The sequence below is a fragment of the Phaethon aethereus genome (genome assembly GCF_964289735.1).
Source record: "Phaethon aethereus genome assembly, chromosome: 3".
NCBI lineage: Eukaryota > Metazoa > Chordata > Aves > Phaethontiformes > Phaethontidae > Phaethon > Phaethon aethereus.
The window spans coordinates 63122714-63144215 of NC_138576.1; the positions used below are offsets into that span (position 1 = coordinate 63122714).

At 40.2% G+C, this 21502-nt stretch overlaps 1 protein-coding gene across 1 annotated transcript; it reads left to right on the forward strand.

Moving 5' to 3' along the window:
- Positions 1-9275: 9275 nt before the first annotated feature.
- Positions 9276-11233, forward strand: TMEM200A (transmembrane protein 200A; the record flags this gene model as incomplete). The annotated part of the gene is made up of 1 exon (XM_081997016.1): positions 9276-11233. The coding sequence occupies exon 1, from the start codon at positions 9758-9760 to the stop codon at positions 11231-11233; it is 1476 nt and encodes a 491-aa protein (XP_081853142.1). The 5' UTR covers positions 9276-9757.
- Positions 11234-21502: the final 10269 nt, after the last annotated feature.

The window sequence follows — 21502 nt, forward strand, 5'->3', positions numbered from 1 at the left end:
CACACCAAGTGCCTGCCACCGTTTTGTTCAAAATTTTGTGTGTAAGAACTGAAGAACCAGCAATCCTAGTACTTGTAAATTAAGATATTTCCTAACATTTTCCATCTTGTTTCATGTTTGGTTTTTATTAGGAAACTGGGTTTATCTGGCACACTGAGCCCTCGAGTGTTCAGTCATGCCTTTCCTTTGCAGTAGATGACAGAGAACATGCCTTTTACTCGGCTTTTACACATTCAGTCTTTTGGAAGTATCTAGAGACCTTTATAAAATGTTTCATGCCTTGTGATTGATAGCTGATCAATGCTCTGATCTGCATTGTGTGAGCTTGCTTCAGAATCTCCATTAGTTCTGTGCCTTTTGGATTTCAGTTCTAGGGTGGATGGGCTATAGTATTACCTCACAGGTTTCCCTTTCTTACTTCTGAAAGATGCTCTGTCTTTTTATTCTTTGCCATGTCTAAAAGACAAAACCTGGAAAAAAGCAAACTAGAATAGATGCATAAAGATCCACACCTTTCTTTTACACGTTTTAAATTAAATTGTGGTCATGAAATGATAATTTTCAATAAAAAGGTTTACTTTCTATTTATACTGAAAGCAGATAGATTGCATGGCCTAACAGATTCAAAATCGTCTACTTATTTCATCTGTAAACATAGATAACCCAGGATCTTTTCTGATTACCGAATATGAACACTAATAATGTGAATGGACAAATGTGTCTAAAACAATTTTGAGTATTTGGCTAAATAGCCAGTATCTGCTTCCATTTGTGGTACTGATTTTCACTAGAAAATAGGTTTATGCATGCTAAAGTGCTAAAATAGCTTAGAAACAGATTTTGTCTCTTTAGTCATAAAGGACAGTTATCACCTTACTCAATTTAGGCTAAAAAGACCCTAGCTGTTTTGTAGTAGAAAAACTCAGACAAACTGGAGAATGCAAGCAAATATAAGCAAAAGTAAAGCCTAGTATATACAGTTTTCATTTTTCTGTGTGTATATTCTATTTTTTTCTTCTAGGAAGAAAATGAAAAAACTTTATTAGTCAATCACTTTTTAAGCAGCTTTTCTTCAAACCTTACAAATCTCTCAGTTTGTTTCCTCAGTCTTGTTTTAGCTCCCTCTTGCTTTTTATTGTAGTTCTGTAATATATTTTGGAACAGGACATGATGTATCTGTGTGTAAGAAGTGAAAATTTCCGTACCTAAGTAAAGAAGTTATTGGTGCACACTCCTGAAAACAAGTTACAGCTCTCAATTTATTGAGAATTTAGTAACAGTGAATACACAGATTACGGTAGGCATTCCACAAACAAATACATCCAGTACCTGAGAGCTTGTCTGTCTTTAGCCTGTCATCTAGGACCTGAGCTAAGCTGGTACAGCTACAGAGAGCAGGACAGCTGGGTATTTGGGACATCATGCGTGACGATGGTGGGGCAGGTGGGTTTACGCTGCACAAGACAGGTGTTTTGCGGATGGAGAACATGTTTGAATCAGCGTATGATGACCGGGAGGCTGTTCTAGACATAAGAGACCTGGTGCCAACCTCATGCTACATGAGTTTTACATTGGTAAAATCCATGAACTTCTGCAGAGTCACACCTGATTTACTACAGCGTGCCAGTAGATGTGGTTGAGGATGGAACAAATGTAAAAATGAGAGCAACTGGGCCAGGCAAAAGCTTGTAGACCAAATCTAGGCCAAGCCACAGAGCAGTGTCTTGAAAGCAAAATACAGAAACTCAGGTTCCTTCTTTTTCTCTTTGATGTGTGCTCTGTGCTTTTGTGAGTGGCTAGCGAGCTCTGTGTAATGCTGCCAATATTGAATGTTGCTGATTTTGCACAGAATTACAATATATGACCCACTGAAAGGATCAGGCTGAAGAAGAAGTAATAGCAAAGAGGATAAGCAGCTCAGGCATTCATCTTTGTGCGGTATTGCTGGGTGTTCATCTTACTTTTGACCATGGCATAATAGTTGAAATAATTAGTACATTAGTACACAGCTGATACTGTAAGTGATGAAGGTATTCAGAAGGGATTTTTCTTTGGTGTGATTTAAAGAATTCAGTCAGTGCATTCCCTGAATCTGGGTAACAGGCATCCTCACTTATCCTCAAAAATACTGAGGTTGTAATTTTTAGTTCAAATTCCATAGTTACTGGTTGGTTATTTCAAGTTAGTTTAGAGCCAAATAAAATCCCAGGTGATTTCAAAAAAGGAGCTTCATGTTAGTAAGATGTGAAGAAAGGCACTCGTAGACCGGAGCAAGTTCAGCATGGGGCCCTCAGGGAGGTCGGCGGCTGAAGCTCTTGCCCTACGAACGGGCTGAGCAAGTGGGGCTGGTTCAGCCCTGGAGAAGAGGCGGCCCTGGGAGGACCGAACAACAGCCCTCCAGTACCTACAGGGGGGTGATCAAGAAGCCAGGCTCTTCACAGTGCCACATGAGACAGCAGACACAGGTTGCAACAAGAGAGGTTCAGACTGGGTGTAGGGAGGAACTTTCTCCCCGTGTGGCAGCGGGGCGAAGGCGCAGGCTGCCCAGGGAGGCTGCGCCGGCTACATCCTGGGGGTGTTTCTAGACCAGACTGGACACAGCCCTGAGTAACCTGGTCTGACCCACACAGCTGGTCCTGTTGTGAGCAGGAGGTTGGACTAGAGACCTCCTGAGCGCCTGCTTAGCCTGATATATGATCATATGATCCTATATCCACATTGTGTCTGAATCAGGGCACTCACTGGCTGAGTCAGCCGTCTTGGATGGTACGTCCCAAAATTTCATTTGAAAAATAAAATGGCACTCTTCAAGCTCCCTTCCATGTGCTCTCTAAAGGAAGGCGAGGCTTGCATTGCTGCAGACACAAACTGATTAGCTGTCAAAGCTTGGGTATTGATCAGTCGGATCTTTGTAACTGAGTTCTATTCCTTGTCCTGTTGAGAGGTACACTTAATAGTAATAAAGTCTAATTTTACCAGACTGGTTTGTTGGGTTTTGGGGGTTCTTTCTGGATTGGGGATTTATTTTTCAAAATAAATAATAATAGTAGAGCGTTAAAGGGGTTTTGTTGTAATTTTGTGAATTGGGGTAATTTTATAAACTTTCTGCTGAGTCATTATGAGGACACTTAGTGTAACAGCTTGAGGAAGGCTAGATCAGATAGTTGGGCTACTCAGAGTCATACTTGGACTTTCCCAGCTGTGAGAGTCCTGCTTTTGACACAAGGCAGTGGACAGTCATAAAGGTCAGGGTAGGGAATGCCCAGACTTGCTAATGAAGTAGGGTGGATGTGAGTCCAAACAGAGATTTGGTATCCTCAGTGTGGATACAGCAAATATATGCAAATAATCACTGTTTTTGCCATTGGGGTGTCCATACTTGTAGTAAAAGAAGGGAGCTTCAACTACTTGCCACACTGGAAAGTTGCATCAAAGTCACTTTGATAAAAGGGAACTGTACCCCTTTGTACAAGGTAAAGGTACCTCTCTGAATGTATTTCAAACCAATGTGACATAGTATAATTATAGAACTGTGTATAAAAATGAGATCTGTTGACTTATATAACTCTTATTAAGGCCTGGATTTGTTTTTAAAAAATTCATTTTCCCTTCTTAGTTTGTTTCACTATCCAACATTTTATAGTAGAACAATGAGCTGTTTTGTTTCTCTTTTGTTCCTGATGTGTGCTCAGTCCATTATCTAGATCCACTCCAAATCAATAGTTTTCTATCTTTCACAATTTGTGGACCCCCTGGATTCCTGAAAGCAGTAAAAATTTTAATTCTATTTAGAAAGTTCTCATGTAGCATACCGAGTTATCTTTCACACCCTGAGGTCTTGCTTGGACCAGTACAGTGCAGATTTGAAAAACATTGCCAGGTCTAGATTTTATAAATTCATGGATCACAGTCAGACCTCAAATTTCCCAACAGATTTTGATGTGTCCTTAGTACCAAGCTTTTATTTTCCTCTTATGAGTGCAAAGATTTTGCTACTTAACATGGTACTATTGTAAAGCAAATACAGACCACTTGATACAGCTGCATGGTCTACCAATATCCAAGGAACCTCAGTTTTTAATCTCTGCTATGGACCTTCTGCCTGCTGCTGCCACTCGGACACCCTGGTGCTCTTGCATCGCCTGACCCACGCGCAGCTTGCCTTTTCCTTTTTATGCTGTGAAACTGCTTGCACGATTTGGCCTGCTTCCGTAATCTGACTGGCAACCAGGAGGTTAAAAGGACATGATCAGTCTGTAAGCTTATCCCTTTACAGCGTAAAAGAGGCACCATTAAAGGGAATTTGAATCCAAAAGGTTTGTTTCAGCTGTAAATTTCAAAGCTTTAATGTTTTAAATAGGCATGCAATTTCCTATCCTTAGCTTTTGCCAGCATGACTTTAAAATCCCAGCTGAGGTTATGAAGATTTTTAGTACCACATTTCACATGCTTTCTTCTCACCTCTTGTCAATTAAAGTACACTTAAGATACCCTGTGATCATGAATACAGAAGATGTCTTTTGCTTGCTTGCTTTTCTTTTTTAATCTGTTCAATCAGCTCATTTTTTGAGGAATGGATATGAAGAGAGAGATGTATCATAAGATAGTCCCATTGGTGTGCTAGGCACTTGGAGGGGGCTGCTTGTTAAACTGCTAAATAAAAATGTGATTTGGGATGTTTTTTCTGCTTCTTGTGGAACTACCCTCTGTTTGGCTATTGCTGTATTATCTCTACTAAAATGCTTAATCCCTTTGGGCCTATAAAATTTCATATTTTTACCTTTGGAATAGAACAGGTTGTACCAGATGTCAACCTCTATGCATATGTTTACTTGGTTATCAGTGCTCTTGTCATTTGCTTAGCTTCCAAAGGATAACTGGGTGTTACTTGTGTAGGCAGCTCCTAGCTTCAGAAGGACTCTGAGTCGCTCCTCTTTCCTGCCATACTTCCCTGCGGAGGTGTCTGGGCCATTGAAGTTGCTCTGTGCTCTGCAGCCACGCTAGTGAGTCCCCAGGTCGCCTGCCTCCTGCCTCCCTTCCTTTTCTCTGGGCTGGCCAAGTGGGATACAGGTAATGCTGGCGGCATAAATGCACCATATTTCTGTCTGATCATCAGCGATAGCCTGATGTAGTGATAGAAAAGAGGGATCCTCATCCACCTGTGCTAAATTACAGTTTGTCTATGATCATTTATCTATGTCTTACCTTTGTGTCACAGGGTGAATCTTACCATTTCTTTGTTGATTTGAATACTTCGTTCTTCACTTGATGAATGGAAGGCTTGCGGTTACTCACGACAAACTGTTTTGTGAAAGCTGTTTTTTTCTTAAGTTTCCCTTATGACAGCCTTTCCTTGAACATCTGAGCAACCTGTCCCCATATAGAAAGCTGATGAAGGAGAATCCCTTCCCACCTCTCTGGCAGCCATGGCTTGGGTGGCCAGCGTAGTGTAAGGGAGGAGGACATGTCACTCTGCATCCCAGACTGGCGCTTCTTTTCTCATTACCCATTTCGCATCACATGTGCAAACCTTTACTGCATGAATTTATTCCTCTGCCTATAGTATTCTCCGCTTAGATGAGCTGCAGCCCCTCTCGTGGCTCCTTACACCCCCGTACTCCTGCGGGTGTTACCCAGGTCTTTCCCTCCGGCTCCTTTTCTCTGTCCTTGCCGCATGGCTCTCTGCAGGCCCTGCTGAGGCCACAGTCCCCCGAGATGGCTGTCAGTAGCAGCTGCTGAGGGGTCCGTCCTTTCTTCGCTTGAAGGGGCATGTAACAACCCGTTACTCCATTTGCTGCTGGGGTTTTTAGGGCATCTCCTAGAAAGCGTGCCAGATGCAGACGACCGGGCTTAGCCGACGGCCTGGATGAAGGGTGAAGCACCCCCTGCTGATGGCCATTGAAGAGGTTAGAACCGAAGCGTCAGGAGTCCGAGTCAGTCTCCTCTGTGCGAACAATGCAGAGAGAGAGCAAGGACGAGAGCAGGCAGGAGCCGCGCTACGGGATCTCCTCCAAGACAGGCTTTCTTGGGTGACCTTTGGGTGGCTGACAGGGCTGGAGTCAGGGCCACTCTCTAACAGCAGCACAAAGCAAAGCGAAGCTAAATGCAGAGGTAAGTCTGGGCCACCGCTTCTTTCAGGACTAAAACTCTAATCTGTCCAGGCCTTTGGACCTGATGTTCTCGCTGGAGATGAAGCAAGGAGAGCAGCTGCGAGGTTAGAGAGTCACTCAACATCTGTTCTTCAGAAGGAGCTTGGGAGCCGTGGTGCTTTTGTGTCGGCGAGGTGGTTGTGTTTTACAAAATGAATTACAGGCCTGTCCCATTCTCGTTTTGTTCTGTATTCGACATCCAATTTACCATTATTCGATTTGTTTTAGAGCAAGCCTGTGTCTTCCACAGTGCCACTACAGAGACGCTTTCTCAGCAATTCGCGTCACCTTTGTTTACCTCCGAGTCAACCTCTCTTAAGGTTTGCTTGTTCAGAAGTTTGAATTCAGACTTTGGGGTAAAACTAAAATGTAATCGTTCTACTAAGTTAAATAAGAGAAGCTGCATTTGTCACTGGCACTCAGTATGGCTGTTATGTGGTAAAACTAAACAGATTTGCAGAATAAATAAAATGTATTTACAGTGTCACTTTATTCTAAATAAAATATTTTCTAAAAAAAGTTTCCATCTTTAATATGCACTTCATTGTAATTGGTTTCTGAAAAGCTGTCAGCATGAAGTCATCTCATACCAATATGTTTGTTAATACCGTTGACTTTATTAGAGGTAGAAGAGGTCAAAATTCAGCTGTTAATAACTGTGGCTTATTACAAATTATTATTTGCAAACCTGGTTGTGATTTTTTCCGTGCAAGAGGATTTAATAATATTGATGTGAACTCAAGAAAAAGGAAAGAGACTCTGCGTATGGCATTTGTTTGTACCTTGTTGCAGCCAGACAGTCCCTCCCCTGCGCCCACGCTCTGACGCAGGTGAAGCGAACAGAGGAACAGCATGTTCCCCTGAAATGCGAGGAGGAGGCCAGCCATGTGGCCTGAGAGCCCTCACTTCCTCTCTCACTTTCACTTTCAGAGATCTCTGTTTCTATCTATCCTTCAAGTTACTGGGGACCAATTAATAATGACATTGAGATGTGGTTTTCCTGCAGTTTTTGCAAAATTTGCAAGTGAGAACTTTCTATAGAAAGACACCCCAAGACGTATTTTTTAGGAATGTTTTTATTGGCTCTACTTTTCAGAGTTAGAGAGGAGCTCTTGCTAGAGGTCTGTTTAAAATATTTAGCAAGCAGAGGTGAGTTTACTCTGTTCACCCTTTGGTGCAATCCAGGTGGCTGTGGTAAGCACAGTACAGTACACGAAATAACAAGTCCTGCCAACAGGCAGAGTGTGGATTTAGCGCTAACCTGCCATACCTGTGGAGTTCCTTGGCAGCCCTGAGAATGGACGGAGTGGGTTGATGTGTGCCTGTAAAATACCACATGAATATGGAAAATTCTTATCCCCCCCAAAAGGTCCGGGATCTGGAAAAGAATAATGGAACAAACTAGGTTATAGCTAAATGATCTATTCATTTCAGTAAAGATAGGCCATAATTATCTTAATTTATTTCATAGAGAAACCTAATTACATTTAATTGAGTCATGACAAAATACAACAGCTTTGATAATGGATAAGTCCTATTTATTTCTGTCTAGAGATTCAAAACATTTTTCTACAGAATAACGATCTTTTGTTTTGTCAGAAACCCTTAAACACATAGGCATCTGAGGAAGTTTTGTTTTAATTGTTAAAGACCATCAACATCAAATAACTTTGGGGGATTTTTAAATTATTACATTTTAAAAAAAGGCTTTTCATGAAGCATTCAAGAAGTTAATTGGCATTAAACTATTGAGATTGCCCAGATAGCATAAAAATGGCAGTAAATTGGAAAGGGTGAGAATTTCCCGAGAGATTAGGAACATGAAACCTGACACTACAAGTGAAATTTCTGAGATTTTTGGAATAATGCTATGAATTTCTCTTTCATAAATTCAGAAAATGCTGTATACTTAGCACCCTTGGCCATTTTTCAGGTCTTTCCTTCGTAAAGAAAAGGTTTCTCACAGAGACAGAGGAAGCGCTCTGTTCTTTAATAATGATGATGCAGGGAGGGAATTCAGGTTGCTACTCTTTCTGTCTGTCATCTGAATTGCTGGCTGAACAGATAATAAAGAACACTGGCTACATTTTTTTTCTGGATTAGTCCTTCCACTTGGCCACTGATCTCAAATTCCCTATTGATTTCATAGTCAACTTCATAGCTGGCAGGTTGGACCTGTTTCTGTTTTTAGACATGCTTATGTGACACCTGTTTACAGTGTTGGAAATCTATGATGGTGTCCAAATACAGAGTCTGTTTGTCTGTTTCTCACACCGTGATAGATCTAATCTTTTCTTGCAGGGTCTACTGTTAGAATTTTTTGTAAACATAAATATTTTAAGAGAGCTGTAAATTGCAGGCAGTCACCAGTTTGCTTTGCCGCTGCTTTTCAGCCTCTTACTCTATTCACCCAGCCCAACTTTAGCTTTGTCCGCTTGTTAAACCATCCCCAGCTTTGACATGGAGCCTTTTCCTCTGCAACAGACTGTCAGCTTTTCTTTACCTCTGAGAAAGAAGAGTTAAAGAGAACCAAAGAGAACACCAAAGAGAAGATATTTTTTTCATACCTGGCTTATAGTATCTTCATTTCACTCTAGATTATCTAGTATTCATTCTAATATTCATTAATTAAGCTCAGAAACTATACTTGAGTCTGATTATAAGATGCCTTGTAAAATAAAATACAGCTATTGTGAACTGTATTGTTTCATTTGTTACTCTTACTCATAAAAAACTATCAAATACGGCTTTCTCTTTTTAAACCCATGCTGGTTATTGTTTCTCATGTAATAGACACCCAGGTATAAAAGTAAATCTAAAATGAAAAAAATTTCCTCGTAAAATGAGGAAGCTTTGAATTGAAAATTTTTGAAGATTTCTTATCTGGTAAACTAAACTGAGCTACTTGATTTGTAGTCCACGAGGAACCAAGAAGGGGAGTAAAAAGATCTAGATATGCATAAAAGAGCATCAGCTTTATTAGGAAAGGCAAAAATGATTCTGCAGTTCAGCCTCTGGTGATCTGAATAGGCTTAATAAAAGCTTCTTTAAATCATGGAATAAATATGTATTAATATATGCTGAAATCTATAACGGAAAATCTTTTAAAGGGGATATGTAGAATGATCTGTATTCATAGTCATTGTGTGTCATAGAAATTTTTAAAAGAACAACTAGCTAAAGTGCTAAAATGATCTAAAACACATACATAGTAATATATATCTTGACTTTGCCACAGACTAGTCCAGAGATAAATCATCTATTAAGACTTCTGAATATTTTCATCTTTAATCCCGATATATCACCACTAAGAGCACTAGCTTTCTGCTACTGTCTGTATCGCTGATGGAAGATTTATCACCTATATTTACAATGATAAAAGACTTTTGGAAATTTCTTTTAAGATGTCATGGGAATCTCAGCACGGCTATTATGTCATAACTGTCTTAAGATATAGTAGCTTTTTTAAAGTCATGAATATTTTGATTATCAAGAAATACCTACAGATTCACTAAGTGCTCTTTATATTTGCGGACCTTTGCTTGCCTCAATATTTCTGTTTTTTTCTCTTTTTTTTTTTTTTTTCCTCCAGGGCACAATATAGAACTATGATAGCAACCGGCGGAGTCATAACAGGACTGGCTGCCTTAAAAAGGCAAGACTCTGCCAGGTCTCAGCAACATGTAAATCTTGCCACAGCACCAGCTTCTGAGGAGAAGAAACCAGTTAGACACCGGCCCAGGGCAGATGTAGTAATTGTCAGGGGCAAAATCCGTCTCTATTCTCCATCGGGATTCTTCCTTGTTTTGGGAGTGCTTATTGCTTTCTTGGGAATTGCAATGGCCATCCTTGGATACTGGCCCCAAAAAGAACAGCTTTTGGAATCTGAAGATACTCTATCTGTAAATGAAACCCAGGTCCTGAAAAGCCAAGGAAGCATTTTACTTCGTTTCTTTGAACAGCATGTGCACTCGAATAAGATGAAAATGCTGGGCCCTTTTACTATGGGCATTGGAATCTTCATTTTTATTTGTGCAAATGCCATTCTGCATGAAAACCGTGACAAGGAAACAAAAATCATACACATGAGAGACATATACTCCACTGTAATAGACATCCATACCTTGAGGATCAAGGAACAAAAGCAGCTGAGTGGTGCCTTCACTGGCTTGTCGGGGGAAGGAGAACTCGGGCACAGTGGGAGCTCGTGTGCATCACGGCTGGCTGCGAACACGGTTGCGTCTTTCTCTGGCTTCAGGAGTAATTTTAGAAAAGATAGTTCTGCTGAAGAAGATGAGATTACCCTAAATGAAGATAGGACCACTGGTAGCCTCCTGCCACCTCTGCTGACTGAACAATCTAGTTCAGTCTTTGGACTTTACCCTGCCTCCAGCAAGGCTTCAGATGACAAAAACACTAGCTCTATAAAGTGTGAAACAAAATCCATTGTATCATCTTCCATTAGTGCTTTTACGCTGCCAGTAATTAAACTGAATAACTGTGTTATTGATGAGCCTAGTATAGACAACATAACTGAGGACTCTGAGATCACTAGGAGTCGGTCTAGAAATCTGTCGATGGATTCTCTGGCCATTCCACTAACTGATACCAATGAGTCCTACAGACCGGCCGCTACCATGCTGCCACGACACAGTTCATTTGTGGACGCTCCATCTGATCAGTTCAAATCTTCTATGACTCTCGGACCAAGCACAGGAAAGCTTTTATCCCCTGGTACTGCCAGGAAACAGTTTGGGTCCAACACATCTTTGCACCTTCTGTCTTCGCATTCGAAGTCCCTGGACTTGGACAGGGGTCCGTCTACGCTCACTGTCCAAGCTGAACAAAGGAAACACCCCAGCTGGCCCAGACTGGATCGGAGCAACAGTAAAGGGTATATGAAACTAGAAAACAAAGAGGACCCGATGGATAGGTTACTCGTGCCACAAGCAGCAGTCAAGAAAGACTTTACTAATAAGGAAAAGCTTCTTATGATATCAAGATCTCATAATAATTTGAGTTTTGAACATGATGAGTTTTTGAGTAACAACCTGAAGCGAGGAACTTCTGAAACAAGATTTTAATATTTAAATTGCAATTTAGATGATGTCCTACAGTATTTTTAAAAAAAAACATTTTGACAAGTGTTTCCTTTTCGGTGAGACTAGTACAAGCCTGTTTTTAACCAAATGCTTAACAGCCTATTAAGATTGGCTTGTGTGAACAGAGATTTTCATCTTTGTAATGCCAAGAGTTTTTTGTCTTAGTAACATGCAGCTGCAATACTGTACATTATCGTTGCTCAGAGAGTTTTGGTATGATTGATTCGTTTTTCCCAAGTCATTATTTCTTTTGGTCTATGTAAGCATGTTACTTTTCATCAATTTGACTCCAGAAGCCTGCATTAGGAGAAAAGCTCCATTTACCAGTAAGTTCTGTTTAGTTAATGACTGCAAGAGTCTAAAAAAGGTGCTTGCAGTCTAGAATGGGAAGTGAACAGGAGCACATACTGGAATTGTCACATCCAGGCCTTTACCCTAGGTGTTGTCTTTCACATACGGTACATCTCAGTAACTGCAGTCTTACCATTGTCATTGTGAGAAATTTGTTTACATATTGGGATGGGTGGATAGAAAAGAGTGGGTATAATTAAAACCATTTTTGTGAATTCATTGTAATTGGTCAAGTTGAATACCAGTGTTGTGAATTATTAACTATGCTTTGTACAATAATCTTTCTACATCCATTGTAACTTAATCCTGTAATTCTTGGAAAACATGTATAAAGTAAGGAATCTGAAAATTCTTCTGGGATTAGTTCTCTAAACCACTTAGATTGGCAGCAGTTTTAGAATAAAAATATACAGATTCAATTAAAATCATAGGAACATGATGAATGCCAACAGGATTTTAGAAACATGGTGTATAATAAGATGATACTGTGACATGCATCTGAAGAGAATAATGGAAAATTAATATATTGCCTTTCATTACAATAGCAAAAAGCTAAATAACTAGATCTCTATGTTCAAAACACTGATACAAAGCATACAATTCAATATGTATACTAACATAGTATGGAAGCCCCTTGCCTAAATTTTCATATATATTTCACATAATTACTGACGCGATGGTTCACTGGAGGCTTAACTGTGGCAGTTTGCATTCCAAGATTTTGCAAAAGGAAGTGACATTTAAAACAATGTTTTTCTCAGCAAAGCAAGCTTCACAGATGACACTTGTAGACTATTGCTAAAGAAAACGAGAATTTGAATGTGCATACCAGAAGGTTTTCATGTATTTCATTAAGGTATTCAGGCCGTGATCCTGCCACGACAGCCGTGCTAGAGAATGTCACTTCAAGCTGCAAGGCTCACCTAACAGGATGTTGGTCTTAATTGGTTGGTTTTGATATCTTCACTTAACCTAAATACTCAGGAATTATTTTTAATGGCTTTTCCCAAAAAGAATCAAACCTGTTAAAATGTCATTATTCTTCAATTACCTTGATTTCAAAAGATCAAAGATGAAAATACCCTGTCTTTTTTTTTAAATATTCAGTTCCATATTTCAACTGCGCAATGTTTATGTATCAGGAGCATTACTTGCTCAGTGAATTGAGGCATAGTGTTAACTGTTAGAACCTCAAGCCTATATATTGTAACAGAGTTAGCTAAATATTTTGCTATGAAGCTTTTAATAACTTTCTGGTTTGTGTTCTTAAGACATTTGCTATTTTTTGAAAGAAAATAAAATGTCTATCTACATATATCCGCTGTAAGACCTGTTTTTCATCTGTGATCTCAAATCTTCCATATCAAAGTATAATTCGGTATCATAACATTGTCCTTAATATATTAGCCACCACTGGATACTTGGCTATGACTAATTGATTTCAGTGACATTCCTACACATGTAAAGGCTGAGTATTTCTTTTTCCATGTAATGTGAAACGTATTCAAAGAAGTTTTGATACAAGGAAATTTTGTATAAAAAGAACATCCTGTTCTTTTTAGCTTGGCAGTAATTATTCTTACAAAAATGGAAAACACTATTAAAGATGTGGATGATACAAGCTTTTCTTTCCTTAATAGCTACATTAAATCATATCTTAAAAGACTGGTTTTTGGGTGCCATCATATGTGGGAATAGTGGTCTTTTTGTAAGTATAGCAGGGCATGAGCTTTTAATTTTAACATAGATACCTGGTACTGAAAAATGTACTCACTTTGGAAAAATTTACCCACTTGGGAGACCAAGGTAAAGCTACTGGCTTAAAGCAAGAACAAAGAAACTCTGTGGTTGACAGACCAACTACAAAAATATTCCCAAATTACCCAAAAATGGAATTTTCATTCAGATAATCACAGGATGGATGAGTTTGAAAAGCACCTCTGGAGATCATCTTGTCCAACCTCCCTGCTCAGCCACACAGAGCTGGTTGCTCAGGACCCAGAGGGCTTCTAAATATTTCCAAACATGGAGATTCCACAGCCTCCCTGGGCAATCGGTGCCAGTGCTTGGTCACCCTTCCAGTAAAAATGTTTTACCTGATGTTCAGAGGGACCCTCCTGTGTGGGTCTTTGTGCTCTTTGTGCTTTTGCCTCCAGTCCTGTCACTGGGCACCAGGCTCTTTCCAGAGCGGCTCCTCCTTTGTTTGCACCCTTCTTTAGGTATTTACACACATTGATAAGATCCCCTTGAGCCTTTTCTTCTGTAGGCTAAACGGTCGCAGCTCTCAGCCTTTCCTCATAGGAGAGATGCTCCAGTCCCTTCATCATTTTTGTGGCCCTTCACAGGACTGGCTCCAGTATGTCCATGTCTCTCTTGCACTGAGGAGCCCAGAACCGGACCCAGCACTCCAGGTGGGGCCTCACCAGTGCTGTGTGGAGGGAAGGGTCCCCTCCCTAGAGGGTAATGTAGAACCTTGGCGTCCTTCCATATTCCTTTGCTAGAACCAACTCAAGCTCAAGTCAGGAAAACTTGCAGATGTTCAAAAGGCCTGAACACTAGTCTTCATGTATATTTTAATGAATAAGTCAGAAACTGCAGTAGAGCAAAGATGTGTGAACCATTCGCAATACATGGGGACAGTTGGGGAGCTTACAGAGAAAATCTTTTGTCATCAGAGAAAATAATTGTATAGCTACACCACAAGCCTTTTTATGGAATAAGAAGCTAAACCTTACATCTAGCCAGAGGAAATGTTATGGTACTGAATCCTTTGTATGTAATAACTCCAAAAAGAAGTAATTTAGATCATGCAAGGAATGAGTTTGCTCCTTCATCTGCCTAAGACTATTTAAAAAATACATTTTCTACCTCTCAGGTAAGCATCTTAATCACTACCTATGGATTAGACTGATGCTATGGTCTGTCCCTCCCTCCTGGGCAAAGCTGTTTGCTCATTTATTGGGCAAGTGTCATCAGGAAATAAAGGGCATGACTCCGCAGCGATAGAGCAGAAATGCTGGGTTACCTTGTCTCTTCCCGGATTGCTTCTGTATTTCGCATGAAGTGGTGGCTGGATAAAACCCTTGAAATGGGGACTGGATTCTTGCCAGGTTGAGATTTTAAGTCCTCCCCTGGGGAGCCCAGGTTACTCTCCCCGTGAGGCGATGAGCCTTACCCTTCCCTGTGGAGCCGCGCAGAGGCCGGCGGGAGGGACTGGCCAATGCTCCAGTTGCCGCTCCCGTGCCGAGTGGATGGGGAGGCACGGGTTTCCTCAGCAGCAAAAGGACTTTGGCATGGAGTTACCCATCCTGGTGGCTGCTTTAAGGCTTGGGCTGCGTAGAGGATGGAAAAGCGAGCTGGCACCACCAGTCTGGTGTTGAAAGTAAGTGAAATTTAATGTTATAACTGAGCAGAATTTCTGAGGCTGCCAGTTTCGGAGGTAGGCATCTACATCTGTCCCACCTCATGCATTAGACAGCTAAATAATTCATTTTGCAAGTGTATCAGAGTGCCTTTCTCAGTCCTAGGGCTGATTTTACTTAAGATACAGCATTTTGCTGGCCCTTTAGGTTCTGCTGAGTGAAATTTGAGAAATAGTTTTAACCTACAGCAGCAGTTTTCTCTCTGAAAAGCTCTTCAGGCAGCTTGTAGAGTTCTGGGATTGCTTTAGTCTTACGCTCTTAAGTTCTTTCTTCCTATGAGTTTTTTTCTGACCGTTTCCAGGAACTTGTGCCTTCATCTTCTGAGTGCTACTTTTTTTTGGTTAAATTTACCTACCAAATACGGCATTATGATGAGCAAATAGAATCTTTTAGTAAGACTGTGTGCATGCATATATGAGAATGCAAATGGAATAAATGTTTTATTATAATGTAGCAGCGCTTCAATTAGTATGATTTAGCTAGTCAAGGGCAAGTTCATGCCCTTCGCTTAAACCTTTTCAAATTAAACTTAGGAGCAAATCAATTGCAGTTATCACAGCTATCACATGTTTAATTTTCAGGTCGCATTTATTAACTCATCAATGTTCTATGTATGTCTATGTTGAGTTGTTTTGTATTTTAGGACACGGTATTTCAAGTCAACCTCACGGGAGTATTTTACGCATTCAGTAAAGCCCAGTTTTTAATAGTATTGCTTGTCTGTATGAAGTTGGCAGAATTGCAACCCTAAGTCTCGTAAAGAATGGAAATCTGATAGCTAGAATACTTTTATTTTAGAATAGTTTGTTGAAATTAAAATATAAGAACCCACTGTATTAAACAAAAAGCTCTGTGTCTTAGCTGTTGTCTTGGTTCCAGTTCAGGTAGATAGTGCTTTAGAGGAGAGTAATTTACAATCACTGTGAATAGTCCATAGGAAGAATCATAAAGCCATTGCTGTCCCTTATCATTTTTTATTCCAGCTAGTGTAATTATTCAGGATGGCATTCACAGAAACATCTCATCCATTTCTGAATCCCACTAAGCCATTCAGTTACTAATTCTATTTTTGCAAACTACTGCAGATTAGTTACGAGTTGCCAATAAATATATTTCTCTTATCAGTTGGAAATTCTTATCGACACTTCAATTTCATTGCAACAGCCAACTGCTCTCCTATTAAAAAATATACTCGGAATAACCTGATACCTGTTGTAGATATATTGATATTACTGGGTGGTGTTTTTTCATATTTTTGAAGAAATCCATCACTCTAGTTGCTCAGAGTTATCCCGTGATTCACTGTACAACCGGTTTAGCACATAGATCTTTTTGTTCTCAGAATAGGTTCCTACACGGTAGGAACTTTGTTTTGGCCTCTAATTACATGTTTTTACACTTTTAATATTAAATTCTGTTTCATTCCAGCCGATTAAGACAACCGAGTTTTCCTTCTGATCTCTTTCATATAGACAATACCTACCTACTTGGGCTGTACGGACAGGCAGCACAGCCCAACAAGAGTAGGTCCATGGTTGGTGCCAAGGACCTGTTGTGCGTAGTGGTTGCATTGTAGAGGGTTTACTTGACTAGCTCGGACCTGGGCCTGTTGGACTGAACACCCATTGGTGACTGGAACCTGTTATATGCTCCTGGAGGATATCTCCCCATTTATTTTCCTCTGAAAGGAGTCCAGTCTGTGCTATGAGATTGCTCGTTGACGTGAACTGAAGTGCGGTACATGAGGCGAACTTCAGGATTTGTTTCAAAGGAACACTATTGACCTGGAGAAACTGCTAGTTTAGCCACACCCTTAGTGACTTCTAAGGATTGCATCAGCACAAATGTACATTTTTCTTAAATCTGATAACAAATGCCATTTGGTAAGATTAGTTCCATGGCAGATCCTTGAAAAACTCCACTAATTACCACCCTGAAGCCTTATACATCCCCTAGCAGCCCAACTTGTCACCTCCTCATTTGATGCTTAATACTCTACATATTTTTCCTCCTAATTCCCTTCTCCAGTTTAGCTAATAATTTCACATGTTCTGCTGTATGAAATGCTTTGCTGAAGTCAGAGCAGGTGAGATCTACTGCATATTTTGTCTAGAAAATTACTATTTCAAAGAGATAACAGTTTAGTGTGGTATGATCCATCTTTGGCACATCTGCTCAGCATCTTATTCTATTTCCCATTTTCATTCTTGTCTTTAGTTCCTTGCAATCTTTTTTTCCTGAAGCCTTGTGCTACCCAGATCATACTCACAGGCTTGAGGGCAGACAGATAACTTCTCCCTTCCTTCTTTCTGCCATTTCATAAATAGAGTTTAAAAGATTACTACTTTTAACATACATTGCCTTCCCTCTCTCTGTCAGCTAAGTAGATGTACTGAAATTCCTTACTATAATGTGTTTCATGTGCCAATTTTTACAGGCTGCTGTGCCCCTACACTGTGAGAGCATTCAGGGTTTGAGTTCAGCTTTCTTACAGGTGAAGATTTACACAGCTTCCATTTTCACACTTCTTTTTTCCATTTACCACACATTTCTATCTCCCATTTCCAGATTTTATTTCCTACCAGTCACCTTACCTTTCCCCCTTTTCCAATATAGTTAACCCAGCTGAAAAATGAGGCAAAGTATCCACTTAGTGTATAGGCTTAATCTGGAACGAACCTGTCACTTGTAGTGGTTTTGGGGGATTTGTTTCATTTTAAATTAGGTTAAAGGGTAACACTTTACACTTTGTGACGTGTTCCTAGACTCTCTGTTCCGTTACATGCGTTTCCCCACCCTGTTTCCTTGCCTGGGGGTTTGGTTTACTGTTGGTGAGGCTGTCATTAATCCAGCTGGGTCTGGAATTCTCTTCAGAACCTTCCTACAGTAAAGGTACATGTGTGTGTGCTGTTGGTTTAAAATAACATCTGACTTACCTGAGTGTCAAATCACCAGCCTTCTTAGCTGGCTGAATTCAAGAACTACTTTTCTTCTGAAATTATCAAAATTTGTTCAGCTGAAATCAACAGTTTACTTGGAATCCCACTGTAGTTTATTCTTTTTATTTAAAGGTAATAGGATCAGCTCATGAGCACTTGAGTTTCTAGGAGCATCTTGTCTACGGCACATGCCGTGCTTGGCAAAAGCCAGTTGGTACTTACCACAGCGATTGTGGTAGACATCTGTTGGCTCCCCTGCCTAGGGATTTCTCTGCTCAGTTGTCACAACCACCATTTGTTCATAGTCTTCTCTTCCACAAGGCAAAGGTAAAAATTCCAGGTAAAGACAATATTTAACTTTGTTAGCAATAATCAATACACCTCTGCTTTTTAATTCAGTCTTCACAGGGAAAAATACTCCTGTGTCTTCTAGCTACTTATCTGGACTGTCTGGAGGCCTTAAATATCTGTGCAATGTAATTCTAAAAAGTAGTGAGCTAAAACTGAATATCCAAGATGAGAGTATAATATTGTTATGTGGATTTAATGGAATATAGTATTTCCAGTATTAACCTCTAGTTTCCTTAGTACAGTCACAAAATTTCATTTTTTTGTCTGACTGTTGAACACGCATTTCCACTGAGCTGCCTTCACTGAGGTGTAGCTTACTTTTCTGTGTAAGTGCAGCTAGTTTTGAAATGATCACAGTACAGAAGCACTTCACATAACTCTTTCCAGGGTGCATTTCATAGCATTTTTTAGCAATAATTATCAGTTTAGGCATGTTCTAGTCTACCTTGAAGGAATATTGGTCCAATTGATTGTGACTAGAGAATTCATTTTAACAGGCAGGAAGTGCTCTGGTATACGATGTGAGCATATTGTATTATCCCCAGCAAACAAGTGTTCTTTGTTATCTCTTTATGGGGACTAGGAAGTGGATTAGACTTACAACTTGAGTGGCAGTACCCTTTGATTCTTGTGTAGAGGATTCAGGTGAATACAAAAGATTAGGAGGGGTTAGGAATTGAAAAGTACGCTGGATTTGCATTAAACTCTACTTTCTAAATCTGTATGCCTTATAACTAACACCAAAATGGAGGACTTGATTATTGTCACAGAAAAAAGTCCTAGTCATTCTTCTAAGGAAGAAAATACACCTGTTTCTTGTCCACTGACTTTTGGAATGAATGTTTTTATTCTTAGAACATCAATACCTACCTCACTGTTATCTAGACTGGCAGTTTTGCAGTTTTCATGTGTTTCCTTAATACTTTATTTTAGTCTGCATTGTCCTTTCGCAGGTAGGACAGGGTAGGACATGTCTGGAAGTCATTAAGAACTCTCCGATATTTATGTCTGCACCAACACTGCTTTACAGCAATGCTTTAGTCTCTGGTCTCGTAAGTAGTGTAAGATGACTAAATCTTGTCTGCCAACACAAGGGACAGGTTCCCACTCCCTTTCTTCTTCCCACCCTTTTCTATGTGATCCTACTCCCCAGGCAGCTGTGGTCAGCCAGGTCAGGCACTGAAAACAAACTTGGCAAAACGAGCTACAGCAGCAACTCATTGCAGGAACCAACCAGCAGAAGCTACCAAGTAGTTTTCAGGTTGATCAGAGAGCCGGTCTGCTTCGAGATGACCTGTGTCAGTCCAGAGGAAGAGCCAGGCTGCCATGGTGGCAGATTGGTTTCAGCTGATTGTGAACCTCAACCCTCTCTTCATAATATCATAGTGACTGAGCCGAATTGTTATTTTGGGCGGCACTACAGCCTAATGGTTTCTTGAGAAATGTAACGGGCTATCTGTGGTTTCTAACACCCCTTCTGGTAATGAGTTTCTGTGAATCTATGGGATACCTGTCTATGATTTTCTGTCGGAATTTTCTCTTGTTATCTTTCAAACATCCAGTTTATTAGTGATTGTCTATGAATGAGCATGCCATTTGCAGAAATCAAAATCCATTCATGAAAAGAGAAAAGACAACAAAGTTTACTTGGTATGTGTTATTGGTAAGTCATTTATTCAGCTTCTGTTCTGTTGCTAAAGGTAGGCATGGGTGCTTCTTAATGACTGTGTGTTTATAGTAGTCAGTTACTTTCTCCTCTGAGATCTGCAGATCTTAATTAATTGATGTTATAAGTAGCTTTCCAAACCTAAGGCAGATGGAAGAAAATGTACCCTTGAGCCCTTCTGTCTTACTCATTTCCAGAACAGATTGAAAGGTTTTTTAATTAAACTATTTCATTGAATCATGTGCTAGATCATATATACATATGAATTTCACACACTTATGCATGTATGTATATACATACAACATTTCTTTATTGGACCTGGAAGCTGATCTACTTCGGAGCGTGCTACTTCAGAGCATTCTGCTTTTGTTGCTCAGCAAAGATAAAGAGCGTGGTGCAAAGTGGGTGGGGAGAGGAACATGTCTGTGTCCAAAACACTGGGCTGCCTTGCTGCCTTCACCCATTCCTGCCTCAGTGGAAGTCAGTAAGTGCAATATAAATCATTAAAGAAAAGACTTAGAAAAGTGAGAAAATTATTAATAAAATTAAAGAGCTGTAAAAAGGAGGCTAGCATCCCAAGTCAGAGCCTGGGAGGATGCAGGCTGATATAGCACCAGAGTCTTGAAGGATTCAGGCTACCACATTATCAAATTCTCTGATTTTAAAAAAATACGGTGATGTCTCTGATTTTATCATTGTCGGAGAACCCCAGAACAAATAAAAGGTTAGTGCACTGAATCCAAAAGAGGTCTGTTGCTGGCAGCAGAGTCGGATAGTCCATTACAAATACACTTCTGCTGTTATCACACACTATTAACAAAAACCGAAAAGCTTAAGCAGGAATGACCTCCTTAATGTGTAGTATGAAGCATTATTAAGACACGTGTTTCCACATTCCCCATGGGAGAAGAAATCATCACTCTTTCCTTTTGACATCCGGGAGCTGAGACTTGTGGGCTGACTGAAAACTGGTCAGGGCTGCTGGACTCTGCGACACACATTTGCAGCCTCTCTGAGGCAGGTCTCTGAGACTCCTTGCAGAGTTAATACTTTATTAACATAAACAGTAAATTCTGTACAATCGCACACCCTTTCTAGCTTCTCTTTTTCCCTTCCCTGACATCAGGAATGCGTATCATGGTAGAGAAAATCTGTGTATTTTCAGATAGGTCGATATCAGTCTCTGCCAGCACATTTGGGCTTTGGCAGCTTGAAAGGCATTTAAATGCACCCATATTGTAACAGAACAATGATTTGCAACATAAAGACTGGAATTTATGTAAGAAATACCCACATAAGCCTCAGGCTTTCAAATGTGATCTGCAGATGAAAACTGCCAGGTAAGGACCAGGTGACACAGGCCAGGTAGGTGGCTTGCAGAACTCCATGGCATGCAATACACGAGCCTGGATCACGGCTATAAACTTGGTTTGGGGAAAGAAAGACTGTGCTTTTCACTGAACTGAACAAATAGTTAATTAATCATAGCTAACCTTATTTGCAAGGATATTATTCACATTTG